Source organism: Cetorhinus maximus, chromosome 7 (assembly GCF_964194155.1).
Source record: "Cetorhinus maximus chromosome 7, sCetMax3.hap1.1, whole genome shotgun sequence".
Classification (NCBI taxonomy): domain Eukaryota; kingdom Metazoa; phylum Chordata; class Chondrichthyes; order Lamniformes; family Cetorhinidae; genus Cetorhinus; species Cetorhinus maximus.
In genome coordinates, this window is record NC_135885.1 from 20,502,503 (window position 1) to 20,528,072 (window position 25,570).

General features: G+C 45.4%; 1 protein-coding gene across 2 annotated transcripts in view; it reads left to right on the forward strand.

Annotated features, from left to right (window-relative positions):
• Positions 1 to 25,570, forward strand: part of gabrb3 (gamma-aminobutyric acid type A receptor subunit beta3) — a 504,935-nt gene that overhangs the window by 400,460 nt on the left and 78,905 nt on the right. For both annotated transcript variants that reach the window (XM_078545147.1, XM_078545148.1), the window contains one exon: positions 14,372 to 14,592. In XM_078545147.1, the coding sequence (XP_078401273.1) occupies positions 14,372 to 14,592 (221 nt within the window). The remainder of the gene's footprint in view (positions 1 to 14,371; positions 14,593 to 25,570) is intronic.

The window sequence follows — 25,570 nt, forward strand, 5'->3', positions numbered from 1 at the left end:
GAATCCAAATGGTCTCCTCTCTGTATTGTAACCATTCCACAATTCTAACTGATATCCAGCCTTCTTTTGTTGTTGAAGAACTCTTATCCCATTATTATCAGTGAAAAAATGTCTCGACATCAAAATGAATCAGCACACTTAAAGAGTTTATGGGCTCAGATTTAAATCTAGGTAATACCCTGAAAATCCTTGACTTCCTTGCCCGAGCAAATCCCTCTGATAATTCTAATCCAATGTCTGCACTGCTCACACAATCACATTATCTCCCAAAGCAAACACAGCTTGTCATTACTGACATGATGGGCGTTGAGGAAAAGGATAATTATGTAATTTGTATGCAAACACCCGAAACAGTTTTGTTTTTTACTACGAATTAGCTAAACTTCAAGCTGGTTAATATTTTACGACCGATGTAAATGCAAGTGATGCAAGATGCACTGGGATGTGCTTTCATCTTTGGTATCCCTGGCATTGAGTTTTATACCCCAAAGCAAATGTTGGGAATTTGCACAGACTCCCCTTTCATTAATTTTAATGGATGTTCGATACGTATTCCCCAAGAACAAAGCTCTCTACCGGGAGCGCTGTAGTTAAAATCCTAGAATTATTTTATACTACTGGTTCACCTTCAAGTACTGCCCTTTAATCCTCAAATACTATGGTCTAGACATTGGTTCCCAACCCTGGCTCTGAACCCCCAATAACACTTGTCATAGCAGTCCAGGCTTGGACTCCCCACCAACCAGCCCTCCCCTCGCTGGCAATGTTGAAATGAAGCCTGAGGCCTAATATCTGGAGAGCTTTGAGCCTGACCATTCTGAGAAGAGCTGGGGATGGCTGGAGTGGGGTTAGAATTCCTCCGCACATCCAGAAATGGTTGCAGCTCGCTTTTTGGGGGATGGGGGGTACCAGTCAGCGAACAGGAAGTTTGAAAATTCCAGGATTGCAGATCAGCAGGATTCCGTTAGAATATTTCACCCCCCCCACCGTTTCCTGCCTGACAGCCAGCCAGATTGAGCGGAGGGCTGAATGCTAGTCGGGAAAGTCTTCAGTGGATGGTCGCAATCAGGGAAGGTGTTGGGCAACTGGGAATATTGAGGGTCAGTTGGAGGGGTGGTGGTGAGGAGGGATGTGTGGTCTCAGAGTATGGCAGAGAGGAGGCAAGAAGACAATAGGGGAAAGGAAGTCTTAAATATCAGGAGATGAAGGTGACATCGGAGACATCAATGAGCGTCAGAGAGTGATTGCGCGAAGGGATTAGCCAGCTGTGGGAGCTGATTACAGATCAGAGGGAGGCAGGCAGACCATTGATGGGTTGCTGGAGCAGCCGGGACCAAGCATTCCCACTCCCCCTGGCCCACAAGCAGTGCTAGAAAACTGTTGGATCTGGCAGTTTCCACCCTCCCTTTACCTTCTGGATTTTCTAAGCCCTATGAAACCTGGCCCACAGCCATTAAATCCTAATTGCTGATAAAAGATATGGAGCCTTACTTACATATAATAATTACTGACCCACCTCATGAATGGGTTGCTCATCTAACCCCAAACCCACTCCAGTTAAACAGGAAGTTGGTGTGTTTATGGCGAATTAAGGCAGGGTTTGCCTTTTTTAACAATATAACACCCTCACCACCATACCCCCACCCCAGCCGTTTCTGTCCCACTCACCTTGGAGGCAGGGTGGGGGGGTGTTAAAATTATGCCCACTTTATTTGGGACACAGTAGGTTTAGGTAAGTTAGATTTTATAGTCATCGGTGTTGTAGAGTTCACCCATTAGTCAGTAGATATAACAGAAGATGATCATTTCCACTCCCAACCCCGCACCCTCAATGATGGAGTTAAATACGGTGATCAGTTCCAGAGCACGGGGTCAAATACAGGACAGTGGACCCCCACTCTGGAGACAATCTGGCTTCCTGTGAAGGAATCAATCTTAAGTAAATGGGCGTGGAGTGGTGCCTGGTTCTGAGATTGAGTGTGTGCTCCTTTCAGTCCTCTATTAGTTCCTGTACATTGTCCATTATAGTAGTCTCATTATATTAAAAACAAAGTGCCCCAAAAGCAATAGGTACTGTACTAACTTAAATAACTGACAGAAAAAAATATGAAGGCAAAGAATGGGCCAGACTGACCACCACAGCTCAGTGCCTAATTGATCTGCTCTCCCATCGCCCAAAGTTCTTCAAGCGCTGGGTCACTAACCCATGTATTCCAGACTATAACACAGAGGTTTACTTTTGCTGCGGCCTCACAGAAAAATCAGGGAAATCAGTTACAGTCTTCAACAATACTAGTCAGGCTGGTTACAAACAGCCACTTAGAGATATCAAATCGAATTTAAGAAGTGCTTTTCTGTATTAATTTGTATATTAATCCCAGGCCTCCTTTAAGTCTTTGAGTGAGAGTACCAACTTTGTGCACGGTAAGTGTTTAAGTTGGTGAAACTCTTAATAGCCTCACAGCCAACCAAGAGGAACATAGGAACACGATTATACCATTCAGCCCCTTGTGCCTGTCCAGCTATTCTACTAGATCATGGCTGATCCGTGCATCAATTCCCATTAGCCGCCTTTGCTCCATGTCCTTTAACTCCTCAGCTAATTTATCTCATCTTTAAAGCTCCAGTTACCCCAACGACCAGATCCTGTTGGGTGCTGGGGAAGATGTCTGCATTTCCGCCAGATAGTTCTTACTGGTTTCACTTCTGAGTGACCTAGCACCACTTTTAAGATTGTGTCCCATCAGTCTGAAGTCTACTACAAAAATAAATAGATTCTCTTGGAGCCAGTGGGGGTGGGTGGGGGGGAGCGGGGGGTGGGGAGGGGGCGGAGGGAGTGGTGATGAGGTGGTGGGTTGGGGGGCGGGGGGGTTGGGGGGGTGTGGTTTATGGAACCTGCAAAAGCGGGGAATGTGGCATACAAGGTGACTGAATGAGGTGGGAGCTAAAATTTTGATTTTCCGACGCCAGGTTGAGATGCAGAATTAAGGCCGGAATTTTCCGCCCCCGTTGGCATTGGGAGTCATGGCGGGCATGAGCAGACAATATGACGAGAAGGCCAAAAAATTGGTTTTATTCCATGTTGAAACCAGTTTGCGATCGTCCGCTCCATCCGTCAATGGCGGGCCGCCTTTCCCGCCGTCCAATGTCAGGAACCTAATTTCAATGTATTTGCATCTTATCATCCCGCCTGCTCGCTGGAATCATGCCCCCACATCCAATTTACCACCCACGTCGGCAGGAAACAACGCCAGCCCAGAACACGTCTGGACAAGTGTGACATGCGGAAATTGGGACTTACCGTTAAGGCCTTGCTCACATCGCAGACATCCAATGAGCAGAAGATGCTAGAACCCTACAGCTACTGGACCCTGGAGGAACACGTGTACTGCATGCTGGGTGGATTTTCATGGACCTGGCTCTGCTGTGAAGCAGCTCACGGAAGGTGGGAGGTCTCCGTTGATGTCTGGGGTCTGCTTCGGGATATTATGGTCTTGGCCATCGGCTCCTATGGGTGATCGGTGAGGTGAGGTAGGGGAGAGGAAGGTCCAGCTGTGAATGGGAGAGGAAGGTGTATGGCGGAGAGTGGTGGCAGGAGAGGAAGGTCTGTGTTTGACTAGGAGAGGAAGGTGTACTGTGGGGGGAGGTGAGGTTGGGAGGGGGAAACAAAGGTGTTGGCGGGGGGGGGATGAGATTGGGGGGGAGGGTATACGGGGGTAAGAGGATGTTACGGGGAAGAATGCGGCAACTGAGGAGGTAGGTATAAGGGGGGAGGAAGGTGTCAGGGAAGGGCTTCGGAGGGGGGAAGCACTTCTGAGGGGGGAAGGTGTTCCAGGATTTTGATCCAGCGACAATGAAAGAAAGGCAATATATTTTCAATTCAGGATGGTGAGTGGCTTGGAGGGGAACTTCCAGGTGGCGCTGTTCCCATGTATCTGCTGCCTTGTCCTTCTAGATGGTAGTGGTCGTGGGTTTAGAAGGTGCTGCCTAAGGAGCCCTGGTGAGTTCCTGCAATGCACCTTGTAGATGGTACATACTGCTACCACTGTGTGTCGGTGGTGGAGGGAGTGAATGTTTGTGGTATTGTTGCCAGTCAAGCAGGCTGCATTGTCCTGGATGGTGTCAAGCTTCTTGAGTGTTGTTAGAGCTGCACTAATCCAGGTAAGTGGAGAGTACTCCATCACACTCCTGACTTGTGCCTTGTAGATGGTGGACAGGCTTTGGGGAGGCAGGAGGTGAGTTACTCGCTGCAGGATTCCTAGCCTTTGACCTGCTCTTGTAGCCACAGTATTTATATGGCTAGTCCAGTCCAGTTTCTGGTCAATGGTAACCCCCAGGATGTTGATAGTGGGGGTCTCAGTGATGGTAATGCCATTGAATGTCAGAGGACAATGGTTAGATTCTCTCTTGTTGGAGATAGTCATTGCCTGGCACTTGTATGGTGTGAAAGTTACTTGCCACTTGTCACTACAAGCCTGGATATTGTCCAGGTCTTGCTGCAATTGGACATGGACTGCTCCAGTATCTGAGGAGTTGCAAATGGTGCTGAACATTGCACAATCAGCATTAAACATCCTCACTTCTGACCTTATGGTAGAAGGAAGGTCATTGATGAAGTAGCTGAAGCTGTTTGGGCCAAGGACACTACCCTGAGGAACTTCTGCAGTGATGTCCTGGAACTGAGATGATTGACCTCCAACAACCACAACCATCTTCCTCTGTGCTAGGTATGACTCCAACCAGTGGAGAGTTTTCCCCCTGATTCCTATTGACTCTAGTTTTGTAGGGCTCCTTGATGCCACACTCGGTGAAATGCTGCCTTGGTGTCAAGTGTAGTCACTCTCACCTCACTGCTGGAGTTCTTTTGTTCATGTTTGAACCAAGGATGTGATGAGGTCAGAAGCTGAGTGACCCTGACAGAACCCAAATTGAGCATCAGTGAACAGGTTATTGCTATCAAGTGCTGCTTGATAGCACTGTTAATGACACCTTCCATCACTTTACTGAAGATCAAGAGTAGACTGATGGAGTGGTAACTGGCCGGGTTGGATTTGTCCTGCTTTTTGTGGACAGGACATACCTGGGCAATTTTCCACATTGATGGGTAGATGCCTGTGTTGTAGCTGTATTGCAACAACTTGGCTAGGGACGTGGAAAGTTCTGGAGTACAAGTCTTCAGTACTATTGCTGGAATGATGTCAGGGTCCACTGTCTTTTCAATATCCAGTGCCTTCAGCCATTTCTTGATATCATGTGGAATGAATTGCATTTGGTGAAGACTGACATCTGTGATGCTGGGGACCTTCAGTAGAGGCTGAGATGGACCATCCGCTCAGCACTTCTGGCAGAAGATTGTAGCAAATGTTTCAGCCTTATCTTTTACACTAATGTGCTGGGCTCCTCCATCATTAAGGATGGGGATATTTGGGGAGCCTCCTCCTCCAGTGGGTTGTTTAATTGTCCACCACCATTCATGACCTGATGTGGCAGGATTGCAGAGCTTAGATCTGATCTGTTGGTTCCCAGAAGGAAAAAACAGTAAAAACTGCGAAATAAAAATATTGGTCCAAACTGGTCTTGTATACCTTAAAATGGATCACCAGTAAAACCTAGGAAATAAAAGTACTGGGGACTGGCCTGAACTGTTTTTTTTCCTTCTGGGTTATGGGATCTCTTAGCTCTGTCCGTCACTTGCAGCTTATGTTGTTTGGCATGCAAGTAGTCCTCTGTTGTAGCTTCACCATGTTGACACCTCAGTTTTAGGTATGCCTGGTGCTGCTCCTGGCATGCCCCCCTGCACTCTCCATTGAACCAGTGTTGATTCCCTGGCTTGGTGGTAACTTTGTAGAGTGGGAGATATGTCGGGCCATGAGGTTACAACGGTGGTTGAGTACAATTCTGCTGCTGCTGATGTCCCAAGAACCTTTTGGATGCCCAGACTTGAGTTGCTAGATCTGTTCAAATCTATCCCATTTAGCACGGTGGTAGTATCACAAAACACAATGGAGGGTAACCTCAATGTGAAGGCGGGACTTCGTCTCCACAAGGACTGTGTGGTGGTCACTCCTACCGATACTGTCATGGACAGATGCATCTGCGGCAGGCACGTTGGTGAGGATGAGGACAAGTATGTTCTCCCCTCTTGTTAGTTCCCTTACCACCTGCCTGGGCTAGACCCAGTCTAGCAGCTATGTCCTTCAGGACTTGGCCAGCTCGGTCTGTGGCGGTGCCACTGAGCCAGTCTTGGTGATGAACATTGAAGTCCCCCACCAAGAGTACATTCTGCACCCTTACCACCCTCAGTGCTTCCTTCAAGTGGTGTTCAACATGAAGGAGTACTGATTCATCAGCTGAGGGGGGCCTGTGGTAATCAGGAGCTTTCCTTGCTCATGTTTGACCTGATGCCCTGAGACTTGATGGGGGCTGGAGTCGATGTTGAGGACTCCCAGGGCAACTCCCTCTCGACTGTATACCACTGTGCCGCCACCTCTGCTGGGTCTGTCCTGCTGGTGGGATAGGACATAACCTGGGATGGTGATGGTGATGTCTTGGACATGATCTGTAAGGTATGATCCCGTGAGGATGACTATGTCAGACTGTTGCTTGACTAGTCTGTGAGACAGCTCTCCCAATTTTGGCACTAGCTCCCAAGTGTTAGTAAGGAGGAATTTGCAAGGTCAACAGGGCTGTGTTGCCGTTGTCATTTCCGGTGCCTAGGTCGATGCTGGGTGATCTGTCCGGTTTCATCCCTTTTTAGTGACTTTTTAGCAGTTGAATACAACTGAATGGCTTGCTAGGCCATTTCAGAGGGTATTTAAAATTCAACCACATTCCTGCAGATCTGGAATCACATGTAGGCCAGACCAGGTGAAGACGGCAGATTTCCTTCCCTAAAGGACATTAGTGAACCAGATGGTTTTTTACGACAATCGAAAATGGTTTAATGGTCATCATTACATTTTTAATTCCAGATTTTTATTGAATTCAAATTCCACCATCTCACAGGTCCCCCGAGCATTACCCTGGGTATCTGGATTACCAGTCCAGTGACAATACCACTACGCCACTGCAGCATAAGAGAGGGGAGTGTCACCACCCCAGACCCCCAAAATTTGGGATGGTCCCAGACGAGATCCCCAAATTTGGTTATGATCCGGTTGTGGACCAGTAATTTTTTTTTTTCGTTTAAAGGGATGAAATTGGAAACCCCATTTACTTACTAAGAGAATAAAGCCACACAATTCCACAGCTTTAAACAAACAGAACAATTTTTACTATACACAAGTCAACAAAGCAAACAGTCAATACTATCTAGCTTATATTCTAACATGCAGGATTAACATGAGGTAAACATGAATTAACAGGCAAACTGTGGTTGAACACACCAGAAGCTGCACATTAGAAACCACAAAGACAGGTTTCATGAATTTCCTCAGCAGCCCACTCAGACTTTAGTGACTCACAAAATTTCTTCAAAGACTGTCTTCCTCATGAGGAGTTTTAGCTCTGCTCCTTTAAAGTGCTAGTCTGATCCCCAGCCGACAGCAGCTCTGCTCTACCTGAGTTCCACGGGCACAACCTTAAATCAAAAGGCGCACTATTTCAGATTTCTCTCAAATCTGCTTCCAAGTCCAGTCTTCTTGATCTTCTTTTCCAATTGAGCTGACCGCCTCCCAAGATTGCTTCCCCGCTATGTTGGCCAAGCTACACTCCAATGTATAAACACAAGCAGAGTCCCTGCTTCTCAGCCACGCTGCTGCCAACAACTGATTCTGGATTTCCCTGAGCCTCAAATCTTAGCAGCATGAAGCTACCAAGCTCAGGGCTTCTCGGAGTCCCAGCCTCCTCAGCAGCACAGAGCCAACAGCAGCACTTCCGCTGCATGGAGCTGACTCTCCTTTCCGTCTGCCTCCAACTCACTGTTCACTAGCTGCTGTTCGCTGACCCTTGAACTGACCTGTGATATCTCCCAAACAGGGTTCATCCCCCTGCCCTGAGGCAGAGTCAGATGTAACCACTTGGAACATTCTTAAATGTTACAATCTCCAGTCAACCCAAGGGTCATTTCCACAAGTGTTAACTTACAAAGAAACCAGACAAAAAAAATCCAAAAAAAATATTGATTTCATCACAGGAGCAGGAGAATGGCAGCTTGCATAAAGGCTTGGGTCTGACAAGGGTGAGTCAGAGGGGTGTGTGAAGTGTTGTCGAGGGACATGGAAGAATGGAAGAGGGATCCAAAGGAGATTAGAGGGGGAGGTCGGGGACATGGAGGAGTGAAATGACAGGGAGACACGTGCAATCACGTGGCAGGGGAAGCTTTTCAGTGGTGAAACCTGCTGTCAGCTGACAATGCAGCAGATACAGGCAAACCATTCTCCTGCCCCCTTCCCTCGTGCCACAGAGTTCAATTAGGGAAACCGCTGACCCAACAGCACAAAGCCAACTGTCGCATGCCACCTTTAAACAAAGGTGAACCACAAGATTCTCATGCGCTGCTGACTTAATCTTGAGGGCAGGACGTTATTAGAAAAGAGTTTTAATATAATCAGTATTCATGGAATGCAAATGCATTGCAAGTAGGAATCTGCCATAGGACAGTGTGAGGCCCAACCCACCACCAACAAGCCGCTGACTTAATCTCTGCATTTGAACCTGCCTTGGGGAAAGCAAAACTTCAGGTCCCACCTAATGAAGTGACTGCGCTCGCCATATTTCCCACCCTTACATGTCCCATAAAATCCCCCCTCAAACTCGGCTTCTAGGACTGACAATATTGCAATGCACTCCATCACACAATGTCCAGCCTCCTTGACCCTTTCTCCCATTTCTAACCCAGTAACAGAAAAAGACACTATTCAATATTGTTTGTGGTGTGGATGTAGATTTTGGACAAAGGGCTGGATATAACCTCCCCCATAAATAGTTTTGAAGGCGGGAGGCTCATTAAATCCAGCGCACCACTTGCCTGCCACCTACTCACCTGCCCCTGCCACCACCTCAATTCTACCAATTATACCAGTGAGATCGAGGCGGGGGAGTGGTGTTGTTGGGCAGCCCACCCACCAATGGGGCAATTGAGGCCTTTAAATGGGTAAATAATTCCTAATTAAGGGCCTCATCCTGTTGCCACTGGGATTTCACCAGCGGCAGGAGAGGCCCTGCCAAGCGGCCAACCCGAATCTTGGGCCCATTGAAGGCCCCACTCCATCACCAAGATTTTAACTTCCCAGGTTGCCCACCCCCATCTTAAATGCCAGCCCCCCATCCCATTTATCCTGCCCCCCCCCACCCTTCTTCAGGGCCTGCCAGCTTGGAACCCAGCGAGACCTTCAAACATACCCAAATCCTGATCCAACAGCACACACCTCAGGCTGGATTTTACACTCCCCGAGCGGTGACTGGGGGGCAAGCCATGTTAAATCCAGCGGGTGGCCTGCCCACTGTCTAGCTGCCTGCCCCCCCGATGTGTCTGAAATGTTACGGAAGACAGGGGAAGCCCTCCCACCCTTTGGCCAATTGAGACTATTGACTAGCCACTTAATGGCCTCATCCTATCCCCATTGGTATCCTACCCGCAGCAGAGAGAGGCTCACACCATGCGAGAACTCAGCACTTTTAGCTTTGCCAGCTGCCATCAGGCAAGGATTGGGGACCTCTTTTGATTGTCCCCTGGGTCCACTGGAGGCACCACCCCACCCCCCCCCAAAAGTCATTACCCCTGCCCCACCCTTACCTCTCACCGCGGCCTCTTGAACCCAGTCCCCCAACTCTCTCACTCCCCTACCCGAGACCCCTGACCCCAGGCTTAGCTGGGCTTTTCGGTGTGATGGGATTACCTGTAATCCCAGCATTGGCCACTGCTCCCAGCTGGTCAAACAGATGGCCAGCGTCTCTCTAAGGGGCAAATTCCTCCTGAGAAAGGGTCAGAAGTCTCGCCTTAAAGCAATTAACACTGCTGCCAGTGTTACTTGCTGTGGGGCAGCCATTGGGATCGTGGGGGGGCTCCCCCACCATCCCCTGACTTTTTGGCCGAGGATCCCAGGGACGACGATGGGGTGGGAGGTTGCAGAATGGGGGTGGCAGTGAGGTGCGAGGAATCTAGCGCCTTATATAATTCAGCTCAATCACCTAGTGTGGTGATGTTATTGTTATCACATACAGCTCTCCATTTGCATATTCTCATTGTTTCTGCAAAAGGTGAAAATAATTGAATCTGTCAGAATTAAATATGGCAAATCGAAGGCACAGTGGAGGAGTCATTTCTTTCACTTGGGGTCTGAGATGGCTTGCACAGCCGTTGAAAGAAATTCGAGGTTATCTCTCTCTCCCCACCCCACCCCCCAGAAATTATATTCACTTCTTTTTGACCTACAGTAGAAACTCAAGTGTCAACAGGTATTTTTTTTCTCCCATTTTGCGGATAATTAGCTGATACAGTTAGCGCTTCCAGGCAACTAATTTATTTTTGAAAAAAGGGGTGAGAAATGATGGGCTGAGTGGTTGTGGTGACTTTGACGGTGTTCCTTGGGCTTCACTGCATTGCTGAGGGTCTCCCATCTCTAGCAATTGTCAAATATCCCCTTATGTGGCTTGGCTAGGTTTCATATTTTGTTTTATAATGCTCCTTAGGACATTTTACTACATTAACGGTGCTAGGTAAATGAAGTTGTCGTTGATAGGGTCAGATGAAGGGAGGAGGCTCGTGTGCAGACTAAACACTGGTATAGACTAGTTGCATGGAATGGCCTGTTTCTACGCAATAAATTCTATATACTTCTATGTGATTTTATTTGATGTGCCTTTTTTTTGTGGTATGCTTAGCATAACATGCAGTTGATCTGCCTGCTTACAATGTGTACACTGGTGCTCAGGGGTCTGTCCAATGTCTACTCCACAATCTCCACATGTTCCTTCATTGGAAAAGAGAGTATCGCAGCTTCCGTCTCCTGAGGAAATGTGTGTGATTCCACTCTCTGCTCACCACTACCTGCTACAGAACCCTGATGGTTCTGTCTGTGCACTCAGAATTCCCTATCCATTCGTTCAGCTGCCTCTCCTTCCCCCAAGACACAAAATAGAAAGGTGATGGAGTGAGTTGAGACCCATTAGCCTGTTCTCTGCTGCTGCACGCTGAGAGATGCTGCCCCTCTGATGATCATCTACATGCCTGAGGTCTCTTTTTGCAGATGTGACTGATACTGTAAGCTGCTCACTGACAGTCCCCAGAGCAGATAACCATCATTCCTGAATGGTAAATAACTCAGAGGCACTTGTGTGAAAACAGAATATGTCACATGATGAATCCACTTTCAAATTTAGGTAAAAACAAAATACCGAGATTGTTGGAAATCTGAAACAAAAACAGGAAATGCTGACGACATTGAGCAGCTCCGACTCCATCTGTGTAAAGAGGAACAATTAATGTTTCAGGTCAAGGACAGTTCTGATCACAGCTCTGGCACTGAGTATTTCCAGCATTTTCTGTTTTTATTTCATGTTTATGTATACTGTTACAGCATAGCAGTACACACCAAGGCCCAGGTTTTCACCATGATGGAGAAACTCGCCGTCATGGCGAAAATAATAGAACTAGCTGGAAATCTCTAGCGCCGCCCCCAAACACAGCGCTTCCCATTTTCACAGGGGTGGAAATGGGGGCTGGGTACGTTTCATGCATGTGGGTTTACAGAGGCAGCTGACCATTTAAATCATCAGCTGCTTCCACTCGAGTGGGATTTTGGTAGCCTTAGAATATCAAACCCGCAGCTAAGATCTGGACTGATCTTGGTGGATTTATCTGGATATTCATGGTACCCCTTTGGAGAGGTAAGGTACCCCTTTGGCTATGGTCTCAGGGCACCTTTGGTGGAAGTAAGGTACCCTTTGGAATTGTTAAAAGTAGGCATAAATGTGCATAAAAAGTAAATAAACTAATTTCAAACTCATTGGAGCTGTCAATAGACCTGTCAAAATCAACTGTCAAAACTGTCAGAAGCACCTGTTAAGTGAACCTGTCAAGGGTACCTGTAAAATTCATCTGTCAAAGGGAGCTGTCAATGCATTTACAAGTCCTGCCCTTTAAATCTTTGGAAAACAATGCCTGGAATGTTAAATAAATTGATTGCTTGCTATTTCACTCTATCTGTTGACATAAGCCTGACATTTCCATTGCTGGATTAGTGCTACATGTATGATTTAACAACAAACCATTATGACAGTAGGGTGTTTGCCATTTCACAATTTGATTTACAGCTACAAGTGGTTATAGACTCTGATGTGGTACTATGAATTCCAGTGCTTGTTGTTATAAGGGATTGTGCACTTGAATAATATTTTTTGTTAGGGCTTTATTTAGTTGAAGAAATGTAAATGAAAATCAAAAAAGGCACAAGGCTTGAACATATTCCTTTTGTTTGCGGAGAATGGGTCTCTCAGTGTGAATGTATATAAAATAAATGTGTAAAATAGGCCAGAATCTTCGGGTGTGCATGAGGGGGCGGGCCCCGCTCGCCGCCGACGCGTAAAATGATGTGCGGTGACGTCGGGCATGTGCCCCGACATCACCACGCATCATTCCAATTTTCAATTCACCGGACACGCACCAGAGACGACTGTGCGCCTGCCGAACTGTCAAAGGCCTATAAAGGCGATTTAAATATCAATTTAAATATTTAATTTAGCTGCCCGTCCAACCTTAAGGTTGGCGGGCAGACAAAGAGCCCAGGCGGCCTTCGCATTTATCATGAAACCTCATCCACGGGCGGGATGAGGTTTTGTGAAGGTTTTTAAACTTCAATAAAAATTTTTGATAAAATTCATAGACATGTCCCAGCTCATGTGACACTGTTACATGAGGGGACATGTCTTAAAAATTTTTTTCTTTCTTTATTAAAATTTTAAAAAATCAAACTAATCTCCCTGAGGCAGCTCTGTGCCTCAGGGAGATTTCTGCGCTTATTCGCACACATGCGCAGGCCCCGACTCAGCCTCCTCCCCCCGCCCGCACGGGGAGCACTCAGCGCTTCCGGGTGCGCGTCACGCTGGGCGGGTCTTAATTGGCCCACCCATGTAAAATTGCGGTGCGCAGCCAATCGCGGGTGGCGATCAGCGGCGTGCCCGCCCACACCTACTTCTGCCCAACCCCACCGACAGGGAGAAAATTCTCCCCATAATGTATATAAAAATAAAACTGTATCTGAAACTGAGAAAGAGAGCCGTAAGGAAAAATATATACACATATATATATTTAGTAAGTGTTGATACGGCTTTAAGAGATGCAGGGACAAACTTTCTGTAACCATGTGTATCTATGTGCCTCTCCTCTTTTTTGGTGCATCTGGAAGAGCTTGCTTCAATGGAGCAAAGCATTAGAAAGTAATCACAGAAGAAAGCACCTACCTCAGCATAACCCAAACGTATACAATGACCAGGCTCACCCCCAGCAGCAGTACGGGCCTCTTTTGCTCCAATAATTATGCAGTGTGACAACTAAAGCAGATGCAGACACAAACTAAAAGCCTGAGTTTCTGCTCCCCCTGTGCCACACTTGCACCTGCACCACCAGCGCAGAGGAGCACAACATCAGGCCATTTCTTTGTAACTTAGTGAAGATTTGGTGGTTCTTGTGCTACTGAGGATGAGGAGTGGGTGTCACCGTGCAGGGAACTCACCCAGGTTTCAGGAGTAGATATGTCGGGAGAGATGAATGTTCTGTGAACTCGCTCTCTCGTGTTTGTGGACCTGGAGCTGCACCTATGGAATTTTCCCTAAGGCAATTCAAAGGTTAAATTTATGATGGCGTGGATTGGATTTGATTTGATCAGTGGGCCATTGGCCTTTTTGTAACATCTTACCTTCTTAAATTATTCTACATAAAGATCTATTTTGTGATGGAAAGCCCATAAGAGTCATAACCAGCATTTTTTTGCAGGGAAAGAAGACTGAATTTCCTCTAAGATGACTGGACTGCCCAATTGCCACCGTCTCGTATTATAAATGCAGTATGGCTTTTTTTTAAAAAAAACGACTCCCTTTTGTCACTGTCTCCGGTTCTTTACATGGGTATGCTTCATTGCTAACAAGATTCAGCATGTTTGATTGAAGCTACAATGGAGGCACCCGAAAAGAATTATTCCAATATTGTTTTCTGTTCCATTCTTTCTAGCCAGATCATTGAATTGTTACACTGATTTATTTTTCAATGTTTGTGCAGAACCTAGTACATCCACATGCTCACTCCACTAAGTGCTTGCTCAGGAGGATTTTATATGGTTCATTTGCTTCCATTCCATTTGTGTACAGTATCTAAAGCATGAAGGAACTCCTCAGTGAAACACTGCTGATAGCCTGCCTGTCACTTCTCTTACAGGATTACACGATAACTATGTATTTCCAACAATACTGGAGGGACAAGAGGCTTGCTTATTCAGGGATACCTCTCAACCTGACTCTAGACAATCGAGTGGCAGATCAGCTCTGGGTGCCTGACACGTACTTCCTGAACGACAAAAAATCATTTGTGCACGGTGTCACGGTGAAGAATCGGATGATTCGCCTTCACCCCGATGGAACAGTGCTGTACGGACTGAGGTTTGTGCCATACGATCGGAACCCTCTTTATTGGCCTGGCAACTTACCAATGCTCTTGACATTTGCATGCTGAGAAGGTAGTTTTCTGGCAGACTATATTATGTAACCCCGACCTCAGGCTGTTGAGAAAAAAAGCCTGTCACAAGCACGTGGCCCACTCTGTGCTTTTTATTTCATCTCCCCAGTGCCGTCATCAGTCAGCTTCTATCTGGTCAGGCTGGGTTTGTGAATTGGGAAAGCGCTGCAGTGACTGCAAATTGAAAGTGGGGGAGGAATATACATATGAATATGCATGTGAATAACATGCAACAAGACAGAGAGAAATTTCCCTTGCAAAATAATTAACCATTCATATGTAATCTGTGCCATTTATGGAATCCTGGTTTCATTCTCTCCAACCGGAGGATTGTCGAATCAAGTTTTTTTTTTCCTTTTAGTCCCAGAATATAGTAGGGGAGATTTTCCTGGTCTTGTGCCCAGGGGCACCAGATCACCTGGGCACAGGAAATATCACAAAATTGTGCAGGTCGCAGTTCAGGCCTGTAAAGGAACCTTATATTGAAATAAATGGAAAATCTTACAGTAACATCACCACCTCGCAAATAAACACCTCAATGTCACTCCCAGCCTAATAATTACCATGCTGTAAATAGAAAAAAAGAAAAGGTCCCAGTCCCAAAATGGGCACTAATGAAGACAGCCAGACTGCCAATGCTAGAAAGCTGAAATGGCTGTATAATTGGTTTGAAGAATTATGAAGGAAAAATAATCTGAATGTTGGAGCTAACTAGTGGCTTCAGGGAATCGTTTGATGGCTGTTTGCAGATTTTTCTGAGGGGAAGAGAGTTAAAGTAGTAATTACCATGTTCTCGGTGGTAATTGAATTTTTTTTAATAACCAAAGATAGCTTTATCCCTGTGTGGATTTCAGCAGTTGTGTTAGAGAGAGATGTTTTAAGGAAGCTGGGATTAGCGAGAATTCCGCAAAGCCCACAATAGACTAATTTCCAGCCTGTCCCCAAAACTCTTTGATTCGCAGATTTTCTAGAATCACAGCCACCCACCCAAAGCTACATTTTAGGATAATCAGCCCATTCCCTTACTTGGTCTAGTGCTAAACTATACAGGCCAGAAATTCACAGGTTTGATTCCCAGAGTGTGCTGATGTTGGTATTCTTATCAAAGATAATGGTTGATATGATACAATTGACTGCAATCACCATGGGCTAGGGAGGAACAGGAATAAACTAGCTCAGGTTCCTGCTCCTGATTTCTATCCAGTGCCACTGGCTGAAAAGTCCTCATGATGGGCCAGGACTTTTGAAAGAGTTCAGAGTCCAGATCGGACATGGGAAGATGGTGATTTGGTGCCACTAGTCTCTGTGCCAAGTCCCCACCACGATCCCAACCCTGAGCCATTTTGAATAAGGACAACTTGGAGTCAGATCTGGAGCCATAGAGGGCAGCTAATTGAGGCCAATTCCACGCTGATTGGAATTTCCAATCGCCAATGCGGGAAGCCCACGTTGGCCTGGACGATGACCAGGTGGGCTCGGGGTGGCAAGTTGAGTGGGTGTGGGGGGGGGGAGGGGGGGGGCGTAGGTGCACGATGGACCATGCAAGGGAACTCCCCTCCACACTGCCACCACTCCCCCCAACCCCACAATGGACCAATGGATCTATAATGGCCACCAGGTCACAGCTGCAGCCACTGGCCGTCTGATGCCTGAGTTGTTCCACTGGGATCATGGCCAGGCAACAGTGGCTTTTTAAAAAGTAAAAACAAACTTAGCTTTACTTGTTCCTCACACTCTTCACCTTCAGATTGGCAGCTCCCGTCTTGGCTGGTAAGGCTGCAGACCACTGAGTGCTGAAGGGTCTGTCACTGGTCCTCCAGCTTCAGTAGGCCATGACATCAAACCTACTCCCTGGCCTTTAATTGGCTGAGGATTTGAAAATCCCAGTGGGTAAAGCACACCCGATAAAATCAGCCCCGATTTTCAGTTCCCGACTCCTGATTAAAATTCCAACCCAGGAATATTAGGTGCGGTCGATATCAGAATTGACCATGATGGCTTGGTCATTGATTATCCAGTTGTTAAGCTTCCAACAGGAACAATAGCTGCCTGGGTGAGATAGATTTGGGCTGCTGGAGCCTATGGTACCTAACCAATGCCAAAGTGACCATATAGTGAGAACTCCCTGAAATGGGATAGTGTGGGTTCACAGATGTAGCTGCTGACCTCAGTTTTGCCGCAATGGGAAAGCAGCAGGTTGAAGGACAAGTGCTTCCCTCAGGAAAGGGACAACGATTCAGCAAAGGGTTCAATCCTGGGCTACTTTTACAAACCTTAGAGTAGCATAGATTAACCAGGACAACCTGAACATTGGAGGATCAGGTCACATACCTATATCTAAAAAACATACCAAATTCCCCACAATATGAGGGCAAAGATGGCACCAAACAGTAATGATAATAATATTAATAAAGCCCATCTAAAACAAGGAATGTACTTAACCCTATACAGGAAATTAGCCACACCTCGGTGCATTTGAGAGTAAAGTTCATGACTGGGCCATCCAAAAGTGTGCACTTAAAGCTTAAACTTTCCACCGTTATGAATTCAACTGTGCTTTAATTGAATTATGATGATCAAATTAGCATGAATTTACCACACAAATGAGGAAAATATGAACATACAACACAGATGGGAAATAGGCCTCCCAGGCCCACATGGGCACATACACAATTGAACCAGTTCCAAAATATGCAGTTCCCTAGAAGAGGCAAAAACAAACAACAAACCATCTCACAAACATTCTCTCCAACTGAAGCTAGGAATAACCCTTAACTCTTCAGAAGTCAACAAATTACCCTTTGTAAAGATAGATAAAGGGGAACCAGTAGATGTAATATATTTGGATTTCTAAAAGGCGTTCGATAAAGTACCGCACGTAAGGCTACTTAATAAGATAAGAGCCCATGGTATAGGGGGTAGTGTATTAGCATGGATAGAGGATTGCTAACTAATAGAAGTTGGGATAAGGGGGGCATTTTCAGGATGGCAACCTGTAACTAGTGGAGTGCCACAGGGATCAGTGCTGGGGCCTCAATTATTTACAATATATATCAATGACTTAGATGGGGGAAGTGAATGTACTGTCACCAAATTTGCGGATGATGCACAAATTGGTGGGAAGGCAAGTGGTGAAGATGACACAAGGAGTCTACAGAGGGATATAGACAGGTTAAGTGAGTGGGTATAATGTGGGAAAATGTGAGGTTATGCACTTTGGCAGGAAGAATAGAGGAGCTGAATATAATTTACACGGAGAAAGACTGCAGAAGGCTGCAGCACAGGGGGATTTGGGAGTCCTTGAGCATGAATCCCAAAAAGCTAACATGCAAGTTCATCAGAGATGGCAAATGGAATGTTGGCCTTCATTTCAAAGGGAGTGTAGTATAAAAATAGGGATTTCTTGCTAAAACTATACAAGGCACTAGTTAGACCACACCTAGAATACTATGAGTGGTTTTGGTCCCCTGATCTAAGGAAAGCTACACTGGCATTGGAGGCAGTCCAGAGAAGGTTCGCTAGGTTGATTCCGGTATGGAGGGATTTTCTTTTGTGGAGAGGCTGGGCAGAATTTTCCCCCCATTGGGGGGGAAGTTCAGGAATGGGCACGCCTCCAATCGGCGCCGACAATCGGGGGCGTGACGCCATTTTACGTGGGCAGGCTAATTAAGGCCCACCCAGCATGATGTCCACCAGGAAGCGCTATGCACTCCCTGTGCGGGCGGTGGGGGATTCCCTAAGCTGAGAGTGCGCTCTTTCACACGCGCGAAAGAGCGCACTCATCTCCCTGAGGCTAAGTACTGCCTCAGGGAGATCGGTGCCAAATTCAAAAATGTTAAATATAGAAAAATAAAATTTCCCAGACATGTCCCCTCATGTGACACTGTCACATGAGTTGGGACATGTCCATCACTTTTAATTAAACTTTTATTAAATTTTTAAAAACCTACATGAAACCTCATCACGCTCGTGGATGAGGTTTCAAGCTTTTTCTGAAGCTCACCAGGACTCCCGGCCTGCCTGCCAACCTTAAGGTTGGTTGGGCATGTCCTTTAACGAGTTCAATTACTTTTTAAATGGCCTCAATTGGCCGTTGACAGGTTGGCGGGTGCACAGCTGATTCAGCTGCACCCCTGCCGACCTGAAAATTGAAATGATGTGGGGTGACATCAGGAGTTCCGCCCAACGTCATCCCGTGTCATTATACGTGTCGGCGAGGGGGCCCTGCCGCCCGCTCGCCAACCTCAATATTCTGCCCGTTGAGTAGGTTAGGGCTGTACTCAGTGGAGTTTAGAAGGATGAGAGACAACATTGTTGAAACAGATTCTTAGGGGGCTTGACAGGGTAGATGCTGAGAGGTTGTTTCCACTTGTGGGAGAGTCTAGGACCTGAGGGAATAATCTCAGAGTAAGGGGTCACCCATTTAAAACAGAGATGAGGAGGAATTTCTTCTGTCAGAGGGTAGTGAATCTGTGGAATTCTTTACCGCTGAGAGCTGTAGAGGCTGGGTCGTTAAGTATATTAAAGGCTGAGATAGACAGATTTTTAATCAATAAGGGAATCAAGGATTATGGAGAGAAGGCATGAAAGTGGAGTTGAGGACTATCAGATCAGCCATGATCTCATTGAATGGCAGAGCAGACTTGATGGGCCGAATGGCCTACATCTGCTCCTATGTCTTATGGTCTAACTGGGAAAGTCCTCCTTAATCAGGAACTTTTCAAGCTCCCTTTCAGCAGACAAGTAGTCAGTCCAAACCCACTCCCTGCTTTTCTAACCTGTTTCTGATTGTGATGGTTAACTGTGAAAAGAATGACAAAGAAGAAATCAAAAAAATTCCCTTCATATGAATAAATTATCTACGTAAATCCCCAAGCAGCTTAGATCAGTAGTTGTTGTGCTATTGAAAATTCTGGAGCAACACCTGAATTTGGATCGGTTCTGTGGTGGAAATTCATATTCCAATTGGGTGAAGTCAGGATTCAAAAATTCCAAACATGAAGAGATTCAAAACTTCTGTATATCTAAAACTGAACTGCCTTTGCTATCAATCCTATCACAGAAGCTAAGGCATTGTTGAAGCCAAATTTAATTAAATTTCTCCATCCCAGTGAGGCGACCCAAGGAACAAAGAGATCAGGAATGCCTGTGACTAACAACAGCAACTTGAATTTACATAGCGCCTTAAACATAATAAAAAATCCAAGGCACTTCACAGGGGCATTGTCAAGATTTAACATGGAGTTACATATTAGGGCAAATGACAGAGGAAAGTGAGGTAGAGAGGCAGAGAGGTCTTGGGAGGGTATTCCAGAGCTCAGGCCTCAGCAGCTGAAGGCATGGCTGCCAATGGTGGAATGATTAAAATCGGAGATGACCAGAATTGGAGGTGTATAGAGAGCTCAAAGGTTTGTGGGGCTGGAGAATATTACAGATATAGGGAAGGAGGAGACCATGCAGTGATTTGAAAACAAGGATGAAAATTTTAAAATTGAGGCATTACCTAACCGAGGACCAGTGTAGGTCAGCAGGTGCAGTGGTAATGGTTGAATGGAACTTTGTGTGAGTTAGAATACCGGGGTGGAAGGTGGGAGATTAAAGACATGCCACAGTATCATTTTCCAGTTAAATCCTTGGGGCTTTGCTGCTTGACTTTGAAAGCCCCTTAAAATAAATAATAACCAATGAACTAAGGATTGATAGTGAAATAAAGATTGGAGCAGGGAGGCTAGGTTCTGACCCATATGAAACTTCTTTTGAAAACCTTTTTTTGTGAATCAGTGGACCTTTTCGAACTGTCAGCACATTGAGAAATAGGTTGAATCTATTAAGAGAGTCACAGGGGTACCACAGTTGAACAGATCCCAACTTAACTCCAAACACGGTGAAGGCAAAATTTGAAGAAAAAGGCATTTCCATGGTCACCTGCATGACTGATGACCAAAAAAGAAAATAAAGAGGGAGAAAATAAACTTTGAGGGTAAACTAGCAAGTAATATAAAAACAGACAATAAGGGCTTCTTTAAATATATAAAAATGAAGATAGAGGCCAAAGTGAACATCGACCCCTCAGAGAACAAGACTGGGGAAATAAAAATGGGGAACCAGGAAATGGCAGAGGAGTTGAATAAATACTTTGCATTGGTCTTCACAGTGGAAGATACTAATAGCATTCCAAAAACATTAAATTATAAAGGGGCAAAAGAGGGGGGTAGGAAATAAATACAATGACTATCACTGCAGAAAAAGTCACTAGGGAAACTAATAGGGCCAATAAGTCCTGATGGACTGTATCCTAGGGTATTAAAGCAAGTAGCTACAGAGATAGTGGATGGACTGGTAGTAATCTTCCAAGAGTCCTTAAATTGTGGAAAAGTCCCAGAAGATTGAAAAGCTACCAATGTAACACACTTATTCAAAAAGTGAGAGAGGAAAAAAAAGGTAACTATAGGCCAGTTAGCTTAACATCTGTCATTGGGAAAGTGTTAGAGTCTATTATAAAGCATGTAATAGCAGAGCATTTAGAAATGTATAATATAATCAAACAGAGTCAGCATGGTTTTATGAAGGGGAAATCATGCCTGACAAATTTATTGGAATTCTTTGAGGAGGTAACAAGCAGGATAGATAAAGGGGAACCAGTAGATGTAATATATTTGGATTTCCAAAAGGTGTTTAATAAGGTACCACACATAGACTACCTAATAAGATAAGAGCCCATAGTGTTGGGGGGTAGTATATTAGCATGGATAGAGATTGGATAACTAATAGAAGACAGAGAGTTGGATAAGGGGGGCATTTTCAGGATGGCAATCTGTAACTAGTGGAGTGCTACAGGGATCAGTGCTGGGGCCTCAATTATTTACAATATATATTAATGAATTGGATGAGGGAAGTGAATGTACTATTGCCGAGTTTGTGGATGGCACAAAATTAGGTGGGAAGGCAAGTGGTGAGGATGACACAAGGGCCTGGACTTTTCCTATGGCGGGCGGGCTGGGCGGGAGTGGGCAGGGACAGGCGCAGAGCCGATCGCCACCCGCAATCAGCTGCACGCCACCATTTTACGTGGGTGGGCCAATTAAGGCCCTCCAGCATAATATGCGGCCGGTAGCGCTCAACGTTACCTATGCGGGCGGAGGGAGGAGGGATCACAGAGCTGCCTCAGGGAGATTGAATGGATCTGGAAAAAATTAAAGAATCAATTAAAAAATGTATTCAAACAAGTCCCCTCATGTGACTGTGTCACATGAGTTGGGACATGTGTGTAAAGGTTGGGAAATTTTATTTATTTTATAAATGCTTCAGGAAACCTCATCCCGCCCGTGGATGAGGTTTCCTGAAAAACACAAAGGCCGCTTGGGCTTTTCGCCTGCCCGCCAACCTTAAGGTTGGATGAGCAGCGTTGTTAACTGCTTTAATTAATTTCTTAATGGCCTTAAGAGGCCGTTGACATTTGACATTGGCAGGCGCACAGCCAAGTTCGGCATGCACCCACCGCAAAAATACCACGATGGTGCGTGATGACGTCGGGACACACACCTGACGCCATCGTGCGTCATTTTATGTGTCGGAGTGTCGGGCCCGCCCCCACACGCCGACTGGAGGATTCTGCTCAAGGAGTCCACAGAGGGATAGAGACAGGTTTAGTGAGTGGGCAAAAACTTGGCAGATGCAATATAACGTGGGAAAATGTGAGGTTATGCACTTGGCAAGAAGAATAGAGGAGCTGAATATTATTGACATGGAGAAAGACTGCAGAAAGCTGCAGCACAGAAGGATTTGGGGATCCTCATGCATGAATCCTAAAAAGATAGCATACAAGTTCAGCAGGTAATAGGGAAGGCAAATGGAATGTTGGCCTTTATTTCAAAGGGAATGGAGTATAAAAATAGGGAAGTATTGCTAAAACTATATAAGGCACTAGTTAGACCACACATAGAAGACTGTGAACAGTTTTGGTCCCCTTATCTAAGGAAAGATATACTGGCATTGGAGGCATTCCAGAGAAGGTTCACTAGGTTGATCCCGGATATGGAGGGATTTTCTTACGAGAAGAGGCTGAGTAGGCTGGGTCTGTACTCATTGGAGTTTAGAAGGATGTGAGGCGACCTTACTGAAACATATAAGATTCGTAGGAGGCTTGACAGGATGGATGTTTCCCCTTGTGGCAGCGTAAGGGGTCATCCATTTAAGACTGAGATGAGGAGGAATTTCTTCTTTCAGAGGGTAGTGAATCTGTGGAATTCTTTACCACAAAGGGCTGTAAAGGCTGGGTTGTCAAGTATATTCAAGGCTGAGATAGACAGATTTTTAATCGGTAAAGAAATCAGGGGTTATAGGGAAAAGGCAGGAAAGTGGGGTTGAGGATTATCAGATCAGCCATGATCTCATTGAATTGTGGAGCTGACTTGATGGGCCGAATGACCTACTTCTGCTCCTATGTTTTATGGTCTTAATGGCAGCCTTCAGAAAACTTACACAGAACAGCATTAGGAGCTATGGGTTGAGATGACCAATGGGGAGGGGATCAAACATGGTATGACTTATTAGGTGAAATACTTCTTTCTTCACAACAGTACAAAGGCATCCCTGTGGAACATCAGCAAGATAATGAGAAGATGTGAATCTGAGAACAATAGAATCAATAGAGAAACCAAGGGTGTAGCCTCAGGATAAATAGAAAAGTACATGTTTAGTTTGAAGCTTGCAAATTTGGCCAATGGTATTCAGTATTTATAGTTTTTTAAATTCTAACTGGAAAATGGTACCATGGAACTTTTTGTAGCCGTGCACGTTGTAGTAATATAGAGGGGTGTTTGAATTTATGCACCAGTATTAAAATTTTGTCATTGCAGCCTACAGATTGTTAGACTTCAACCAACTGAGAAGTTCAGATATAAGCAGATGAAGACCAAGAAACAAATGAATAATGTTAAAGATGTTTAGCCCCTATTAAGAATGGCAAAAAATATTAATTTTTTACTAGGTCTAAGTCTGACTAGAAAACTCACTTACTACTGAGCCAACCAGATATTTGAGAAGTAGCCTTATAACTAGGTCCTTTTCTGATCCTTGATGAATAATCTTTTCCAGTGATAGCAATTGTTCTTTATGGCATAGCCAAATTTCCAAATATACAGGTTGTTTCAATCAGCTAAAGGTCCCAACTTATGGATTTGTAACCAGTAGCACACTGGCTGCTATATGCAATCTACTATTAGCATCTACGCCAAACTGAACCCAATCTGTGGTATACCTAGGGGAAAAGAACAACTTTCGCAGAAAGTCTTTACTCTTGAGTGTCTGCAAATGCATCCTGATGACTGCAGATGTGAGCTGCCAAAAGATTGTAGCCTATAAATTATTGGTGGAAAGTGGCCATTGGCAATGACCCCTGTGCTGGCATGGGTAGGCCCAAGGCACACCTGGTATTGGGGCTGCTGGTTAGGCCGTCTGTCTGCCATTTTTTCTTGAACGCAGCTGGCCTGTCAGCTTTCAGCGTGTAGCAGTTTTGCAAAAGGAGCCTCAAACTCTTTGCATTCGTAAAAGGAGTAACACCTGTTTCCAGCACAGGCCCTAACCAACTCTTTTCCTGCCTTTTGACCAACTCCGGTCAAGATTTTGTTAAACCTTCTCTAATGATTTTCATACAGGAAGGATCTTGAGGCCTTCCAGAATTTCACTGGCAGACGATGCACCTTTAGAGGGTCCCGCAGGCAGAAGCAATCCTGTTTTCATTCAGTACCAACACATGTACTTTCCAGCAAGGGAAATAAGTGCAGCACAAGCAGAAGTCTGAGCTCCCAGCTGTTTGTCCCTTCCCCGGTCCAGGAACGAATATGTGGCAGCCCAGATATGCAATAGAAAATTAATTGCTTTTTTATTCATCCTTGGATTGTGAGCATCATTGACAAGGCTACATTTATTGTCCATTGCCCTTAAGGAACAGTGAGCACACTTTCTTGAACCACTGCGTTCTGTGTGGTGTAGGTCCACCCACACTGTTTTCTGTAGCAGTTTGATACAACTGAGTGGCTAGGCCATGTCAGAGGGCAGTTATGTATCAGCCACATTGCTGTGGGGCTGGAGTCACGTGTAGGATAGGCCAGGTAAGGATGGCAGATTTCCTCCCATGATGGACATTAGGGAATCAGATGGGCTTTTACAGCAATCCAGTAGTTTGATGATTGCTGAAAAAAGAGACAGGTTGAAGCTTTTCATCTGCACTCTTCAGGACACTTTGCACACATACTAATATAAGGGGAAAACAACAGTTTATACTGTATGCGAAGAGAGTGCTGATTGGTTGGCAAGCGGACTCTGATTGGTAGAGGCGTTGGCATGGAGAATGCACCAATGATGGTGACTGACAGTTAACTGCCAAGCATTGTTTGAAATTTGAACCAGGCAGTTTGACCCTGATTGGTCAAGGTATTGTGCTACAAACAGTCGCTATCACTGGGGCATTTTTCATGGCAATGCTTCTACCAATCAGAGTACATTTGCCAACCAATCAACACTCTCTTCACATACAGTATAAATTGTTGTTTTCCCCTTATATTGGTATCTTGTGAAGTGTCCTGATGAGTGCAAGACGAAAAGTTTCAACATGTCTCTTTTTACAGCAATACTCAAGTTCTGTACTACCAAATGACAGTTTGATAATTATTGTTAATAAACTGGTATTTTATTCCACATGTACTAATTATTTGAATTTAAATTTCTTTCCCCTTGCTGTGGTGGGATTTGAACTCACATCTGCAGTGTTAATCCAGGCTTTTAAATTACTAGTCTACTAATATTACCACTATGCCATCTCCTGTTGTACATTAGTGCCCAATTTCACTGTCAGCATCTTCTGATCTGCACAGCTGAGTGCTGTAGCAGGTAATTCCTTTA